This window comes from Sus scrofa, chromosome 10 (genome assembly GCF_000003025.6).
Source record: "Sus scrofa isolate TJ Tabasco breed Duroc chromosome 10, Sscrofa11.1, whole genome shotgun sequence".
Lineage (NCBI taxonomy): Eukaryota > Metazoa > Chordata > Mammalia > Artiodactyla > Suidae > Sus > Sus scrofa.
In genome coordinates, this window is record NC_010452.4 from 31593587 (window position 1) to 31608580 (window position 14994).

The 14994-nt window shown below is 40.8% G+C and overlaps 1 protein-coding gene across 9 annotated transcripts in view; it reads left to right on the forward strand.

The window, feature by feature from the left end:
• Positions 1-14994, forward strand: part of FRMD3 (FERM domain containing 3) — a 407251-nt gene that overhangs the window by 252488 nt on the left and 139769 nt on the right. For 8 of the 9 annotated variants that reach the window (XM_021064660.1, XM_021064663.1, XM_021064662.1 and 5 more), the window contains one exon: positions 8257-8299. The exons of the other annotated variant lie outside the window; for it this stretch is intronic. In XM_021064660.1, coding sequence (XP_020920319.1) covers positions 8257-8299 — 43 coding nt within the window. The remainder of the gene's footprint in view (positions 1-8256; positions 8300-14994) is intronic. 9 annotated transcript variants of the gene reach the window in all.

A 14994-nucleotide genomic window follows, 5' to 3' on the forward strand; every position in this document is an offset into this window, starting at 1 on the left:
AAATCACAGCAGCTACCAAATTAAAAATCAATCTACTTGGTCATAAATCACCACCTCACGCCCACCTTCTTTTTCCCCAAACAAGCCAAAATTTGAAAGTATGAAAGAAACACACCATTTCTATGATGGGGTAGAGAAAAATGATCTCTTAGGGCTAAAGGCAGCAGCAAAATTAAAAAGAAACATCTCTTGACATTATTATCATCCTTCAATTCAGAGTGTATGTGGAATGTGAGAGTTAAAGGAGCATTCAGGGTTCTGGAATCTACCCCCCACCTCCCCAAGGACAAGCTCACAGACAAAGCAATCAGGCTCTAGAGGGTTCACCTCTTTTGTAGAGCTACCTTCTCCCCTTGTTTTGCTTCAAGCTGCTGTCAGTCAAAATAAGTTTGTTCTAAGAAATTATTTGAAATGTGGTCAGTCTAGATTGTCAATAGTGAAAACACTCTTGAATTGGGACCCCTCCCTGGGGACTTGCAGGTTACCAGGGTTCAGGCCTAAGGCAAAAGGAATAAACCTTGAATGGAAGAATTTTAACTACCATGTTGGACAGTTAGAGAGGCTGTCTTAGAATCAATTCCTAGAAAGCAGATCCTGAGATAAAACTCCAGTTGTATTAGGAAATGTTTCTAGGAGAAGACTTATATGTGAGTGGGGCTTTAGAATGGGGAAGACAAGGAGGGTATGCAACTTGGTGATATTGGGCCTGAGTCATAGAGTAACTTGGGTTCGGTTCCACAGAGGAGCTCTGTAAGAATGTAATCTTGGAGTTCCTGGCTCCATGGCTCAATAGTTAACGAAGCTGCCTAGCATCCATAAGGATGCGGGTTTGATCCCTGGCCTTTCTCAGTGGGTTAAGGACCCAGCATTGCCATGAGCTGTAGTGTAGGTTTGCAGATGTGGCTCCGATCTTATGTTGCTGTGGCTTTGGTGTAGGCCAGCAGCTACAGCTCCAACTGGACCCATAGCCTGGGAACCTCCATATGCCATGGATGTGGCCCTAAAAAGACCAAAAGGCAAAAAAAAAAAAAAAGAATGTAGGTCATGCCTTAGAATTGTTCTGGCAAAGGGGCAAGGGAGCAGAGGTATTTATCCTGCCACATCTGCCAGTTATTAGATAAGAGCTGACCTATTACAGGTTTAGGGACCTGGGTAGGTTTATTTTCCACTATGGAATGCATTCTAATAACCTGAGGGAAGCCTCAAAAAAAAAAAAAAAAGTCAGACTGCTGAATAACCAAAGGGAAAAGGGACCTGGGCTGAGCCTTCAGACACCATCGTGCAGACACCTTCCTGATACTTTTAGATCACGCTAAGGAATACATCCTCAGGTGCATGTTACTCCGTAAACTCAGTAGGTATAATCAATGACTGGGTATCAGCTTCCTTAGTCTTTGGAATTTTTATTCCAAATAAGAGTTGAGGACATGAAGGTTTCAGCCTCAATTCAGATAGTCGGTTAGCAGGCTTTCCTTTCTTCTTCTCTCTCTGGGAATACCAGTTTTTAGCAAGGAAACAGTGTTATAAAGATAGCATCTATTCCAAGTAGCGATTGAAAGGAAAATAGCCCTGTGATAAATGTTCTAAGCCTTATATCTCACTACCAAGCACATCATTGTTGTTCTTTTCTCATGGGCATGTAATCCCTCTGTACAACAGGTACATCAGGGGTCACTGGTGCCGTCCAGACTTGACCTCCTTGTCCAATTCCTAACTCTAAAAGAAAGTATGAAAAAAGAGAGGAGAAGTCTCTGTTCATGGAGAGAAGGAGGCAGGTGGGGTGGGGAGGGAGAGAGGATGAGAATGACAAAAGTGGGCTCACCTAGAGGGCCCATGGCACCAACTTAAGTCTCTCTCAGTGAACGGGAGGAAAATGGAAACAGCTGGTGTTTACTGAGCCTTCACCATGATCCAAGTTCTGTTCTAAGAGCTTCTAAATGAATTAACCCACTTAAAGCTCACGATGATGCTGTAAGTGAGGAAACAGAGGAACTTGATGGATCTCACACCACTCACGAGTAAGTGGCAGAGCTGGTGTTTGAATCCAGGCCTGCTGGCTCCTGAGTTAGATGGCATTGTCAACCCTGGATGTTTGGTTGGATTTGGCATCTGTCTGTTACGTGTGAAATTCTTCCTGTGGAGTCTAAATTACATAAAATCCACTTTTTTGAAAAAATTTTTATTGAAGTATAGTTGATTTACAGTGTTGTGTTAATTTCTGCTGTATAGCAAAGTGATTCAGTTATCCAATATGTTCTTTTTCATATTCTCCTCCATTTTGCCATAGGCTATTGAGTATGGTTCCCTGTGCTTTACAATAGGACCTTGCTGTTTATCCATCTCATATGTAATAGTTTGCATCTGCTAATCTCAAGCTCCCCTTCCTTCCTTCCCCTTTGGCAACCACAACTCTGTTCTTTATATTTGTGAGTTTGTTTTTATTTCATTTGTGTTGTATTTATGTCCACATATAAGTGATATCATATGGTATGTGTCTTCGTCTTTCTGACTTAATTTGCTTAGTATGATAGTCTCTAGATTTATCGATGTTGCTACAGATGGCATTACTTCATTCTTTTTTTATGGCTGAGTAATATTCTATTCAACTGTCAATGGACATTTAGGTTGTTTCTATGTCTTGGCTCTTGTGAATAGTGCTGCTCTGAACATAGGGGTGCGTGTTTCTTTTCAAAGTAAAGTTTTGTCTGGATATGTGCTCAGGAGTAGGATTGCTGGATCATATGGTAGTTCTATTTTTAGTTTTTTAAGGAACCTCCATACTGTTTTCCATAGTGGGGTCACTAGTTTCCATACCCACAAATAGTGTAGGAGGGTTCCCAAATTCTCCACACCCCTTCCAGCATTTGTTATTTGTGTACTTTTTAATGATGGCCAATGAAATCCACTTTTATTCTCTGGACAGACCTTAGCGTTTTCTTTGCAACTGATTTTTAAATAATCATGTAATGCACAAATACATGTAAAAATTTGAAACATCGTGGATAAGACATCATAGAAGAGGAGTTCCCACCATGGCGCAGCAGGTTAAGAATCTGACTTCAGCGACTTGGGTCAACTTGGGTCACAGCAGAGGCGCAGATTTGATCCCTGGCCCTTCACAGTGGGTTAAAGGATCCAGCAGCATTACCACAGCTGTGGCACAGGTCGCAGCTATGGCTCGTATTCAAACCCTGGCCCCAGGGAGCTTCCACATGCTGTGGCTGTGGCCATAAATTTAAAAAAAAAAATCGCAGAAGAAATGGAAGTTATGGTTTTCTCTGACAATACCTCTAAATTTCTGTTCTCTCCTTGTTACTCACCTCTTTGGATCAGTTTAGCATCATATCAGATGTTTGAAAGTATATTTATATGCTTGTTATGTATTCTTTAAAACATATGTAGTGTTTTATACTTTTTATTTTAAAAAGAAAATGTTAATTGCATGATGCCATAGTTTAGAGGTTCTCAAACTTTCTTGGTTTATGGCTCTTTCAGTATTTTAGTAATTATTTCATGAGGCCCTGGGTCAAAAGAGTATCTGACAGGTCCATCTAGTAAGAATTAGAGCCAAACAACTTAAGCATTTGTATCGTAACATAGCCATTATGGCCTTAGTACCATTGAAAACATTACACACATGAAAATAGTATATGTGGAGTTCCCATTGTGGCTCAGCAGAAACGAATCTGACTAGCATCCATGAGGACGCAGGTTTGATCCCTGGCCTTGCTCAGTGGGTTAAGGATCCGGCATTGCCATGAGCTGTGGTGTAGGTCGAAGATGTGGCTCAGACCTGGTGTTGCTGTATTTGTGGCATAAGCTACCAGCTACAGCTCTGATTCAACCCCTAGCCTGGGACCCTCCATATTCTGTGGATATGGCCATAAAAGGACAAAAAAAAGAAAAAGAAAGAAAGACAGAAAATAGTATTTGCAGTTCATTCTTAACCATAACTACTTACTAACAGGCATTTTGTGGCTGTTGAACCCGCCACGGCTCTCAGACCCTGGGATCAGGTTCAATTCTGCCACACTCTGCCTGTTCCACGCCTATTTTTGCATGATACTTGTTTTTATCACAGCAACCACTACAAACCCAGCTTTGCAAAAAGTATGACATCAAAAGGAATATAGCATGTGCTAATATCGGAACTACGTCTCCATGGTGTCCTACAGATGTCTAGGATGGCAATTTCCCTGGGACAATTCAGTGCACAATTTGGGAACTGTCACCATGGTTATAAATTTCATCCCACAGTGTACCTTAGCAATTCAGCTGTGTTACACATAAACATCCACCTCACGGAAAACACTGCTGCAGAACCACCCACAATTTATTTACCCATTTTATTTACCCATTTTGCTGATTATGGCCACTCATGTGATTTCTAACATTTTGTAACTATATAATAGGGCAGTGATCCTTGTGACGTTCCTCTTTGTTCACATGGCCAAATTAGAGAATAAAGGAATTGCTAGGCTGTAGGCCAGTTAGGTTTTTAAATTTCCTTCTTTCTTTTCTTCCTTTCCTCCTTTCCTTTCCTTTCCTTTCCTTTCCTTTCCTTTCCTTTCCTTTCCTTTCCTTTCCTTTCCTTTCCTTCCTTCCCTTCCCTTCCCTTCCCTTCCCTTCCCTTCCCTTCCCTTTCCTTTCCTTTCCTTCCCTTCCCTTCCTTCCCCTTCCTTCCCCTTCCTTCCCCTTCCTTCCCCTTCCTTCCCCTTCCTTCCCCTTCCTCTCCCTTCCTCTCCCTTCCTCTCCTTTCCTCTCCTTTCCTCTCCTTTCCTTGGCTACACCCACAGCATATGGAGGTTCCCAGCCTAGGGGTCGAATCTGAGTGGCAGTTGCCGGCCTACACCACAACTGCAGCAATGGTGGATTGCGCTGCGTCTGTGACTTACACCACAACTCACAGCAGTGCTGGATCCTTAACCCACTGAGCGAGGCCAGGGATCAAATATACGTCCTCATGGATACTAGTCAGATTCTTTTCCACCGCACCACAACAGGAACTCTCGGGTTTTTAATTTCAATGCATACTAATAAATGAAGCTCAACCCTCTTTGAAGAAACGATTTCCTAGAATCCCTTGAAACATGATTACTACTGGCTTATTTTTCTTAGGGCTTTATATCCTATGACTGTCCCCTTGGGAAACAGCAGTTGTCTTGGAAAAGTATGCAGTGATTACATTGTAGACAAAGGTAATTCAGGGGCGTGAGACAAGCGTTGGATAAACATAGGCTGGGAGGAAGAATAAGGTAGGAACCCATCAGAAAGTGCAGGGCATAGTGTGTATGACAATGAGAAGACCTGTTCATTTAGAGCCACCAATTTATTGAGGGTACAGATGGTAGATACCCTGTAGACATGCCTTAAGTATTCCCTGCCCTTCCATGGCAGACATAGTCAATCCATCCCAGCATGGCAGACATAACCAATCCACTGCGGCACTCATTCTTACCAAGCCTTCACTCAGCCTTGGTTTCTCCTCACAGCCCAGGAGGATGACTACCAACTAGTGAGGGCACACAAAATGAAACTTATCTGTCATTCCTGGAGGCAGAGAGAAGGTGCAGAGGTTAGCTGAAGTTAGGCAGAAAGGGGCTAAGGATTTTAAAGAATGCCAAGTGAGGAGAATTTGGAAAACATATTTCTATTTCAGCCTTGACTGGCAAAATGACTGGTGATCCTCCTCTGTGAAACAAATACCTGTAGGTATTGATCTGAGGCTGCTGTTGTTTGCGTGTCTTAGTTCTAAACTATCCTACGTAATTGTTTCTAGAAAAGGAATTTAATCCCCAGAGGCCCCTTTTATGATTCTCTTCCACGTGTCTCATATGAACAACGTGGTCTACCAATTGAAGTGTCCTTATGAACTTACAGCAACAGCATCAGCAAAAACAAGCATTCATTGAGCATTTTTTCACATGCCGGTCACTTTAGGTATCTTATGTTGTTTAACTCTTCATTAGCTTTTCAAATCTTCACAACTCTATGGGGTAGTCGTTATTACTATTACCATTCTATAGTTATTAAATTGAGACACATGACACATTTTGTATAAGGTTATATAGCTAGTGAGTGGTATAATCAATACCTTCCATATATTTCATACCAAATGAACTGTACACTTAAAAATGGTTAGGATAGTGAATTTTATGACATGTATATTTTACCACTATAAAAAATTATGGAAAAAAGGAGATAACTAGGGTTCCCAATGTGAGCTGATATAGTTTTGGCCGGAAGCAAAGAAATTTGCTATTTTAGTTTGCCTATGTAGCATGTCAGGGGTAAATACTTGGATTTTCAGATTCTTCACTTAGAAGAGTTAGATTTATCAGAGTTCCTGTTGTGGTGCAGCAGAAACAAATCTGACTAGCATCCATGAAGACACAGGTTCGATCCCTGGCCTCACTCAGTGGGTTAAGAATCCAGCGTTGCCATGAGCTATTATGGTGCAGGTCACAGATGTGTTTTGGATCCCACATTGCTGTAACTGTGGTGTAGGCTGGTGGCTACAGCTCTGATTTGAACCCTAGCGTGGGAACCTCCATATGCCACAGGTGCATCCATAAAGAGACAAAAAACAAAACAAAACCAAACACAAAGGAGGAGTTAGATTTATTTTAAATAGCTAAAAGACCCCCATTCTTGTTCTAAGACTGTAAACTACTGATTGGACACTCAATTTTCCAGTTCCTGGGGAGGTAGGGAGTGTTCAGCGAGGAGAATAATCCGTTTTAGAATGAGATGATTAGCAGGGAGGCCATGGACTGAGGGTAAGGGTCTGTGCTCTGGAATCCACTGACCCGATCCCACTGAATTGTGCTCTGGCGCCATCATTTCCTCACTGGGGGACCTTTGGCAACTTCATTAACACCCTGAGCCCCAGATTTCTTGGCTGTAGATGGGGAGGTAGGGATGGCTTATGGAAGCTCTTGGAATAGCACCTGGCACTTAGTGAGTACTCAACAGCGCAAGCTCCTATTAAATTTTATGGTTATGCATTTACATCAAACAATAGGGATAATAAGAATCTTTTTTTTTTTTTTTTGTCTTTTTTAGGGCCACTCCCGCAGCATGTGGAGGTTCCCAGGCTAGGGGTCTAATCGGAGCTGTAGCTGCCGGCCTACGCCAGAGCCACAGCAACGCGGGATCCAAGCCCCTTCTGCGACCTACACCACAGCTCACGGCAATGCCAGATCCTTAACCCACTGAGCGAGGCCAGGGATCAAACCCGCAACCTCATGGTTCCTAGTCGGATTCATTAACCACTGATCCACAGTGGGAACTCCAAGAATCTTGAGGCTTTCCGAAAGCTACCAATGAGATAAAGTGAGGTGTAAGTGTTCAATTGATGTAAGTCTCCTCTTCTCCTTTTCTCTCCAGTATCCAGAGGGGAGGGAGTGCCCCATATGTGCGGGCTCCTTGACATCTTGATACCCAGTGGTACCCCTCTTACCATCTTTATAAACTTCAGGTGTATAAAGTGATGCTTCCTGATATTCCTTAAACAGCTTCAGAGGCATCATGGTTAGTGATATCAGAAGCTGCCCTGATCTCAGCATATTGAAGTGACCTTCACTCATGGTGTGGAGAGAACTGGTCCCTGGGGCCAGCACTGTGTCTGCTTCAAATCTCTGTTAGTTACATGATTCTGAGTTATTCAGGACTTTGAGCTTCTTTGTTTTGTGTTGGAGCTGATTTTTCTTCTTGATGGCCTTGGGGCTCCAAAGTAAGATACTTAGAATAATTTGTTCCCCCCTACTGTGAAGGAAGAATTGCCTCTGTGTGTGTCAGGGCTAATGCTGGCTTGGCCCACTGTTAACCTGAAAGGATGCTGCCTGGACTGTGACTCTTAGAGGTCGTGGATGTCAAAGTCTTTAGCCATCTGTGGCTTGCCCAGAGCAATGGAGCTCAAAGAATCACCTAGGAGCCAACTAAAGCCTCTAAAACATCCCACTTAAGTGCATGTTTTCTCCCTTGTCCTTCTCTCCTAGCAACTGTATGACTCAAATACTACTCAGAAAGTATTAATTCTCTGTAATTTATACCCTTCCCTGTGGTATTCTTATTGCCCTATTGTTGATGTTGATCTTCAGAGGGTGGAGCCCTGAGGAATATCCATGGGGAACCAAGGCTGTTCTTTGGGAAAAAAAAAGAATATCTTTATTAAATTCCTTTCAGTTGTTAAGTATGCATCATCTGGTCCAGCCATTTGACCCACAATCTCTGCTTTTTTTTTTTTCTCCCCAGCACTGGCTTGAACCTAACAAGTCCATCTCCAAGCAAATGAAATGTAAGTGTCAACCTGTGGGTTCACTTTTGCTATGAAATTGTCCAAAGATAGACTCTGTTTCTTTACAGAGTTTCTCCTGCCAGGGAAACAATGGATGGAATGGAAGATCTAAGGGTGGGGGCGTCTGCCTCTTGATGAGAACAGTGTAACTTCTCTTATTTTCTGGCCTTGGTCTTCCCTGCAGTCACTATTCCAATTGCCCCTCCCCATTGTCTTACCTTCATATTTCATATCCAAACAGGGGAATTGGTACCTGGTTTCCACTGATTGTGGGTGTTGCTAGTAAACGGTTTAGGGTGGGAAGTCAGTCTTTGTGGGGAGGGTTGGTGAAAGAGGCAGATGTATTTTGAAACTAAAATCTTTCTTTAACTTTAATGAAGATCGTAGTATTCTTTTCTACCTCTCAGGCTTCCTGATAAAATTTTCTGGGTAATAGTTTTCAAGCTTAGGTGTTCTGAATTTTTTTTTTTCCTGGTGAACTCTTGAAAAAGTCATCTTGGGAAAGATCTCTCTAGAATATAGAATATCTGGCCATCCGTTTGGGGCGTTGTGAGGAGGGAATTGACTGATGTCCTGGGTACCATGAGGTTTTGTCTTGGTCACCATGTCAGGCTGAAGTCAACTTGCTTTTATTTATGGTTTAGAGGAGAGCTTCTAAAATGCACCTCAGAAATTCATTACCTGCCCCTGAAATCCATTTATCCCTTCATGTCAGCTTTCCCAGGGCTGAAAAGTGGGCGATAAATCAGTTTCTCATCAGAGATCAGGTTAGCGCATATTATGTCACTTGTCATCATTCAGGGGATTCTTTTCATTTTTCAAATATGAAGAAGTTATTCTAGGCAAGGCTTTCGTTTTTTTAACAGAAAGTTTTATTTTATCGTTATTTCCAAGTAAGTAACAGAGAGCCTTCTATCTAATGGTTAATAAGGAGAATTTGTAGAATTATATTAGAAAGTTTTTTGCTGGGTAATCAGACATTTTTATATATTTCATATTTCTATTGTTGATTCTACCTCCTTGATTACATTTTTTTTAATCTTTTTTTTTCCTACTGTACAGCATGGTGGCCCAGTTACACATACATGTATACATTCTTTTCTCTCACGTTACATGTTCCATCATAAATGACTTGACAGAGTTCCCAGTGCTGCAGAGCAGGATTTTTAAGTGGGAAAAGGAAGAAACCAACCATGGGTGGCAAACTAGGAATCAACACATCTATTCCCTAACTCTCTTCTTTTCCTTTCCCTCTGTCTCACTTTTGCTCTCTCTGTCCTCCCTCAAACCTCCTCCCTTCTCTTTATTCATCTTTATCCATCCCTTCTCTTTATTCTCCCTTCTCTCTCTTGTCTCTCAAGAGCGAACTCCACCTGGCCAGTGCAGGAGAGACAGCTAGCCAGGTTGTTCTGAGGCAGGCTAACGCTCTGGGCTGCTGTGGCGATGGGTGCCACAGAAGGAGGGCAGGAGAGATGTGTGGGGCTCAGACAGAGGCAGCAGTGTGTGGGAGAGGTTCTCAGAGGTCAGGTTCTTGGGGTGAGGCTGGAATAGAGTTGGGACAAGCATCCAAGAAGAAGTAGCAGGACAGAGGTACCAGGAAGCTCTGTAAAGCATAATAAGCAGGATAATGAGAATGAACTAAGCTGTCTGAGAAAACCATAGCTGATGCCTTGCTTTTACCCCTTAAATACAAAGTTCTGATATTTTTGTTTATATATTTTAAAATATTTAGATACTTTTCCAGTAAACTGATTTATAGAAAATAATTCTTTGGCTGCCATTCTTTAAGGTCATGAAATAGTTTCCTTAGGTCACACACATTTTTGAAATATAACTTTATCTCTAAAGGGTGGTAATTTCACCACTTAACAGAAGAGAAACTTTAAAATTTGTGAAGAATGTTCTGCTTCATTGCTTTGTGCCTACAATTAATAAATCTGAACAACCAACTCAAAATATATAATGTTTTGTAAAAGTGATTTAAAGATTGACATATGACAATTGACCAATTTCAGTCTAATGACAAATAGAATTTGAATCTGGACACAAAAATGGTGTAAAATTCAATTTCTAAACTGGATATGGGGACTCACTGATTCCAGAAACTGGCAAGGGTCTTACCTATCACCTGGTCCTCTGTTGTATTATTAAGGATAGCAGTGAAAAAAAATTAATTTTTCTCAGATCACAAACTTAGCTTTGTTATTATAGATGGGCTCTTGTAGTGTCAAGGATTCCTAGTGTTCTTGTGCATATGTCCTGGATATAGTCACTCTAATATAAATTAGAAAAAAAAATATTTATTTATTTATCTTTTAGGGCCGCACCTGCAGCACATGGAGGTTCCCAGGCTAGGAGTCTAATAAGAGCTGTAGCCGCTGGCCTATGCCACAGCCACAGCAACACGGGATCCTAGCCGCATCTTCAACCTACACCACAGCTCACTGCAGTGCCAGATCCTTAACCCAATGAGCGAGGCCAGGAATCGAACCCACAACCTCATGGTTCCTAGTTGGGTTTGTTAACCACTGCACATGATGGGAGCTCCCAGAAAAAAAATTTAAATTAGGGCTTACAGATTGTTAACCCAGAGAAACTGCGTCCAACTCTTGGGACTCATCCCATGAATTTATCAATAAGATCTAGTTGCAGAACCCTGGGCAGCTTCCTTGTTGGCTGTGGGTGTGCCTTTCATATTCTGACTGTTTTTAAGTGGGTAGTAAGAGCATAATTCCACGTAGGGACATTTCCCTCCATCCCCATCTCACTCACCAATAATAGCTAACTTTCGGGTCCTTTACCCCTACCTTATTAAGATCCCTCTGTCTATGGGCGTTCCCAGGGTTGGCAGAAATCAGCTTGTCCTGATTAACAAACTCTCTACAAAGGCATTATATCTTACTAGTATTTTTTAAAAAATAATATGTTTGTAATTTTCCGAACAGTTCAGAAAAGTTTAAAATGAAAACCAAAACTATTTTCTTTTCTTCCCCCCTAATATCTCTATGCTTACTCCAAAGCAATAACTACTGTTAACAGTATTTTATATATCCTTCTGGGAGTTTTTAACTATACATGAGCTCCCCCAAGATCTAGAAAGTCTTTTATAAACACAAAGGAGATCAATCTCTATGCATTATTTTTCACCTTGTTATTTTTTCATAATAATTTTAGTGATTTGTTTTCAATATCAGTAATTGATGATTGTGCTCACTCTTTTTCATGTAAATATTCAGAGCAGTTTTATTCATAATTGACAACAACTGAAAACAATTCCAACCTATATCAACAGGTGAAGAGATAAATTATGATGTATCCATGCCACCGACTATTACTCAGCAATAAAAGAATGACCTGATGATACATGTCACAATACAGAGGAATCTCAGAAGTGTTAAATGAAATAAATCAAACACAAAAGGCTATCTACTTTATGTTCCACTTATATGACATTCCAGAAAATGTCATATAAATGATAGGAGCAGAACACAGATAGTTCAAAACTAGGGCTGGGAGGAGAACTTGTGGAGTGAGTGATGGAAATGCTCTACTTGTTGATTATGATGGTGGTTGCATGACAACCATTTACCAAAACACACTTAGCTGACAACTTAAAAGTGAATTTATTTTATGCAGGTTATGGCTATTAGTTTTTTGTTTTTTTTTTCTTGTCATGTCATTTCCTATGTGAGCTTAGGTTAGACTTCTTTTTTTAATTACATGATGAATTTTATTACTGTTATAGTTGTACAATGGTCATCACAACCAAATTTTATAGCATTTCCATCCCAAACCCCCAGTGCATCCCCCACCCTCCCACCTGTCTCATTTGGAAACATAAGTTTTTCGGGGTCTGTGCATCAGCATCTGTCCTGCAAAGAAGTTCATTGTGTCCTTTTTTTAGATTCCACATGTTAAGTGATAGCATTTGATGTTTGTGTCTCACTATCTGACTAACTTCACTTAGCATGCTAGTTTCTAGGTCCATCCATGTTGCTAAAAATGCTGTTATTTTTTCCTTTTAATGGCTGAGTAATATTCCATTGTGTATAGGTACCACATCTTCTTGATCCACTCCTCTGTTGATGGGCATTTAGGTTGTTTCCATGTCTTGGCTATTGTATATAGTGCTGCAATGACCATTGGAGTATATGGGTCTTTGCGAGTCATGGTTTTCTCTGGGTAGATGCCCAGGAGTGGGATTGCTGGATCAAATGGTAGTTCTATTTTTAGTTTTCTGAGGCATATCCATACTGTTTTCTACAGTGGTTTCACCAATTACATTCCCACCTACAGTGTAATAGGGTTCCCTTTTCTCCACCCCCTCTCTAGCACTATTGTTTGTAGACTTTTGGATGATGGCCATTCTGTCTGGTGTAAGGTGGTACCTCATCGTGGTTTTGATTTGCATTTCTCTAACAATTAGTGATGTCAAACATCTTTTCATGTATTTTTTGGCCATCTGTATATCTTCTTTGGAAAATTGTCTGTTTAGATCTTCTGTCCATTTTTTGATGGGGTTGTTTGTTCTTTTGGTATGGAACTGTGGAAGGTGTTTATAAACTTTGGAGATTAATCCCTTGTCAGTCACTTCATTTGCAAATGTTTTCTCCCATTCTGTGGGTTGTCTTTTCATTTTGTTTAAGGTTTGCTTTGCTGTACAGAAACTTTTAAGTTTAATTAAGTCTCATTTGCTTATTTTTGTTTTTATGGCCTCATTTTAAAAATGGTTTTCTGACAGTTATTTGTATGCATGTACATAATTTACTTATTAATGGACATCCATGTGGTTTCTAGTCTTTTCCTATTATAAATTATGCTGCAATAAACATGCTTCTATGTATTTTCTTGCATCTGGTGCAAGTACATCTGTCCTAGAAATTGCTAGAAATGTAATTGTTGGATCAAAGAGTATACACATTTTATATTTCCTTAGAGATAAATATCCATCCAAAGAGCTTATATTAGTTTACTCTATTCATGTTACATGAAAGTTCTTATTTCCCCTAATTCTTGTTGAAAATAGGCATAATCAAGCTTATTTTTATGGTGACCTCGAATCTAATAAGGAAGAGAAATATAGGCTACACAATTTGTTTGGAAAGCATTGAGGAAATAGCTTTCTCATTTCCCTACTCCATCATTGTATATTCATAGGCACAAATGTGGAGTGAGATGGTTATTTAAGTTACTGGCTATGACCTAAAGGTGTAGAAATGTAACTACATTTAAAAATGTATGAGTATAGCAGATGGATGTTTATTCCAAAAAATCATTTCTTCCCCATTACTGAATTATTTCTCCATTACTGAATTCCACTTGCACTGAGCCCCTCTTTCCTCAGGGGTGGGGAGATGGGTGGAGTTTAATCTTGCTATTTCAGGGTAACTCAGGATCTGCCAGTTAAGTATTTGATCTCTTTCAGCAAATCACTCAGTGAATTCATAATTTAAACATGGTCACTTGAAAGTGCATACCTTATGTCTGAGTATTTCTTTTTCTCCTTCCCCAAAATGACATCATGAGGCAGAAGAAGCATACTTGCCATCCACCATGGTGGCCAGGGTGACATCTCTCTAGGGTGTGATCCTCTGAGTCCTGAAGGACTTGTGTATCTTATGTGATTTTTGCCTCTGGTTCCTGGCATCTTCCCCCAATGCATCCTATCTGGAGGTAACTGGTCCCACCTGACCGTTGAGTATGCACTGGCATGTGTTGCTGAGACCGGCAACACCCACCGTGGTCTTGATCTGCAAATCTGGACTCTGCTCTTTTGTGGTCTCTTCTTCATGCCTTTTTTTTTTTTTTTTTTTTTTTTTTTGCTTTTTTGGGCCACACCCATGGCACATGGAATTTCCCAGGCTAGGGGTCAGATTGGAGCTACAGCTGCTGGCCACAGCCACAGCCGCAGCAATATGGGATCTAAGCTGTGTCTGCGACCTACACCACAGCTCAAGCAATGTCAGATCGATCGTTAATAGACTGAGCGAGGCCAGGGATGGAACCTGCATCCTCATGGATCCTAGTCAGATTCATTTCTGCTGTGCCACGATGGGGACTCCCAAAGCCTTTTCTTTATTGATCCTCAGTCCTTCTATATCTAATCTTAGTGAAAAAAATGTTTATGCAACTGAACTAAAGGGAAGAAATGATTTTTTGGAATAAACATCCATCTGCTATACTAATACATTTTTAAATGAAACATTTTGCAAATTTATTTAATAAAGTAAATTATGTGAGCATGAATTTAATAATATAATGATCATTACATGGCATTTATGCAATCATAAATATCCATTTACATGTCTTCATTCAGACACGAACTAAAGTCTTAAAATAGTGGTTTTGTCACCAAGAGAGATGTCGCACTCTTTATCAATTCCCTAGACCACACACACACCACTTAGAATTGAATTTCAATTTGACTGAAATGACAAGAAAGACAGTATGGTTTGGCACTGAGGTGATTTTTATCTCTTCACTGCATCTCAGCACTTGTGTATTCACCACTGGGACAGGGAGAAACTGCTTCAGCCTTGGGGAGACTTGGGACACAGCCTAAGGCTCCCCCTCTCCCGAAACACACCATGCTGCCATATCTTCAGGATGCTCCAGATCCCAAGCAGAGTACTTTCCCTAAACTCTAGGACTTCCTTGTCTTGCCCCCACATTTCACCAAGCCTAGCGTGCTGAGG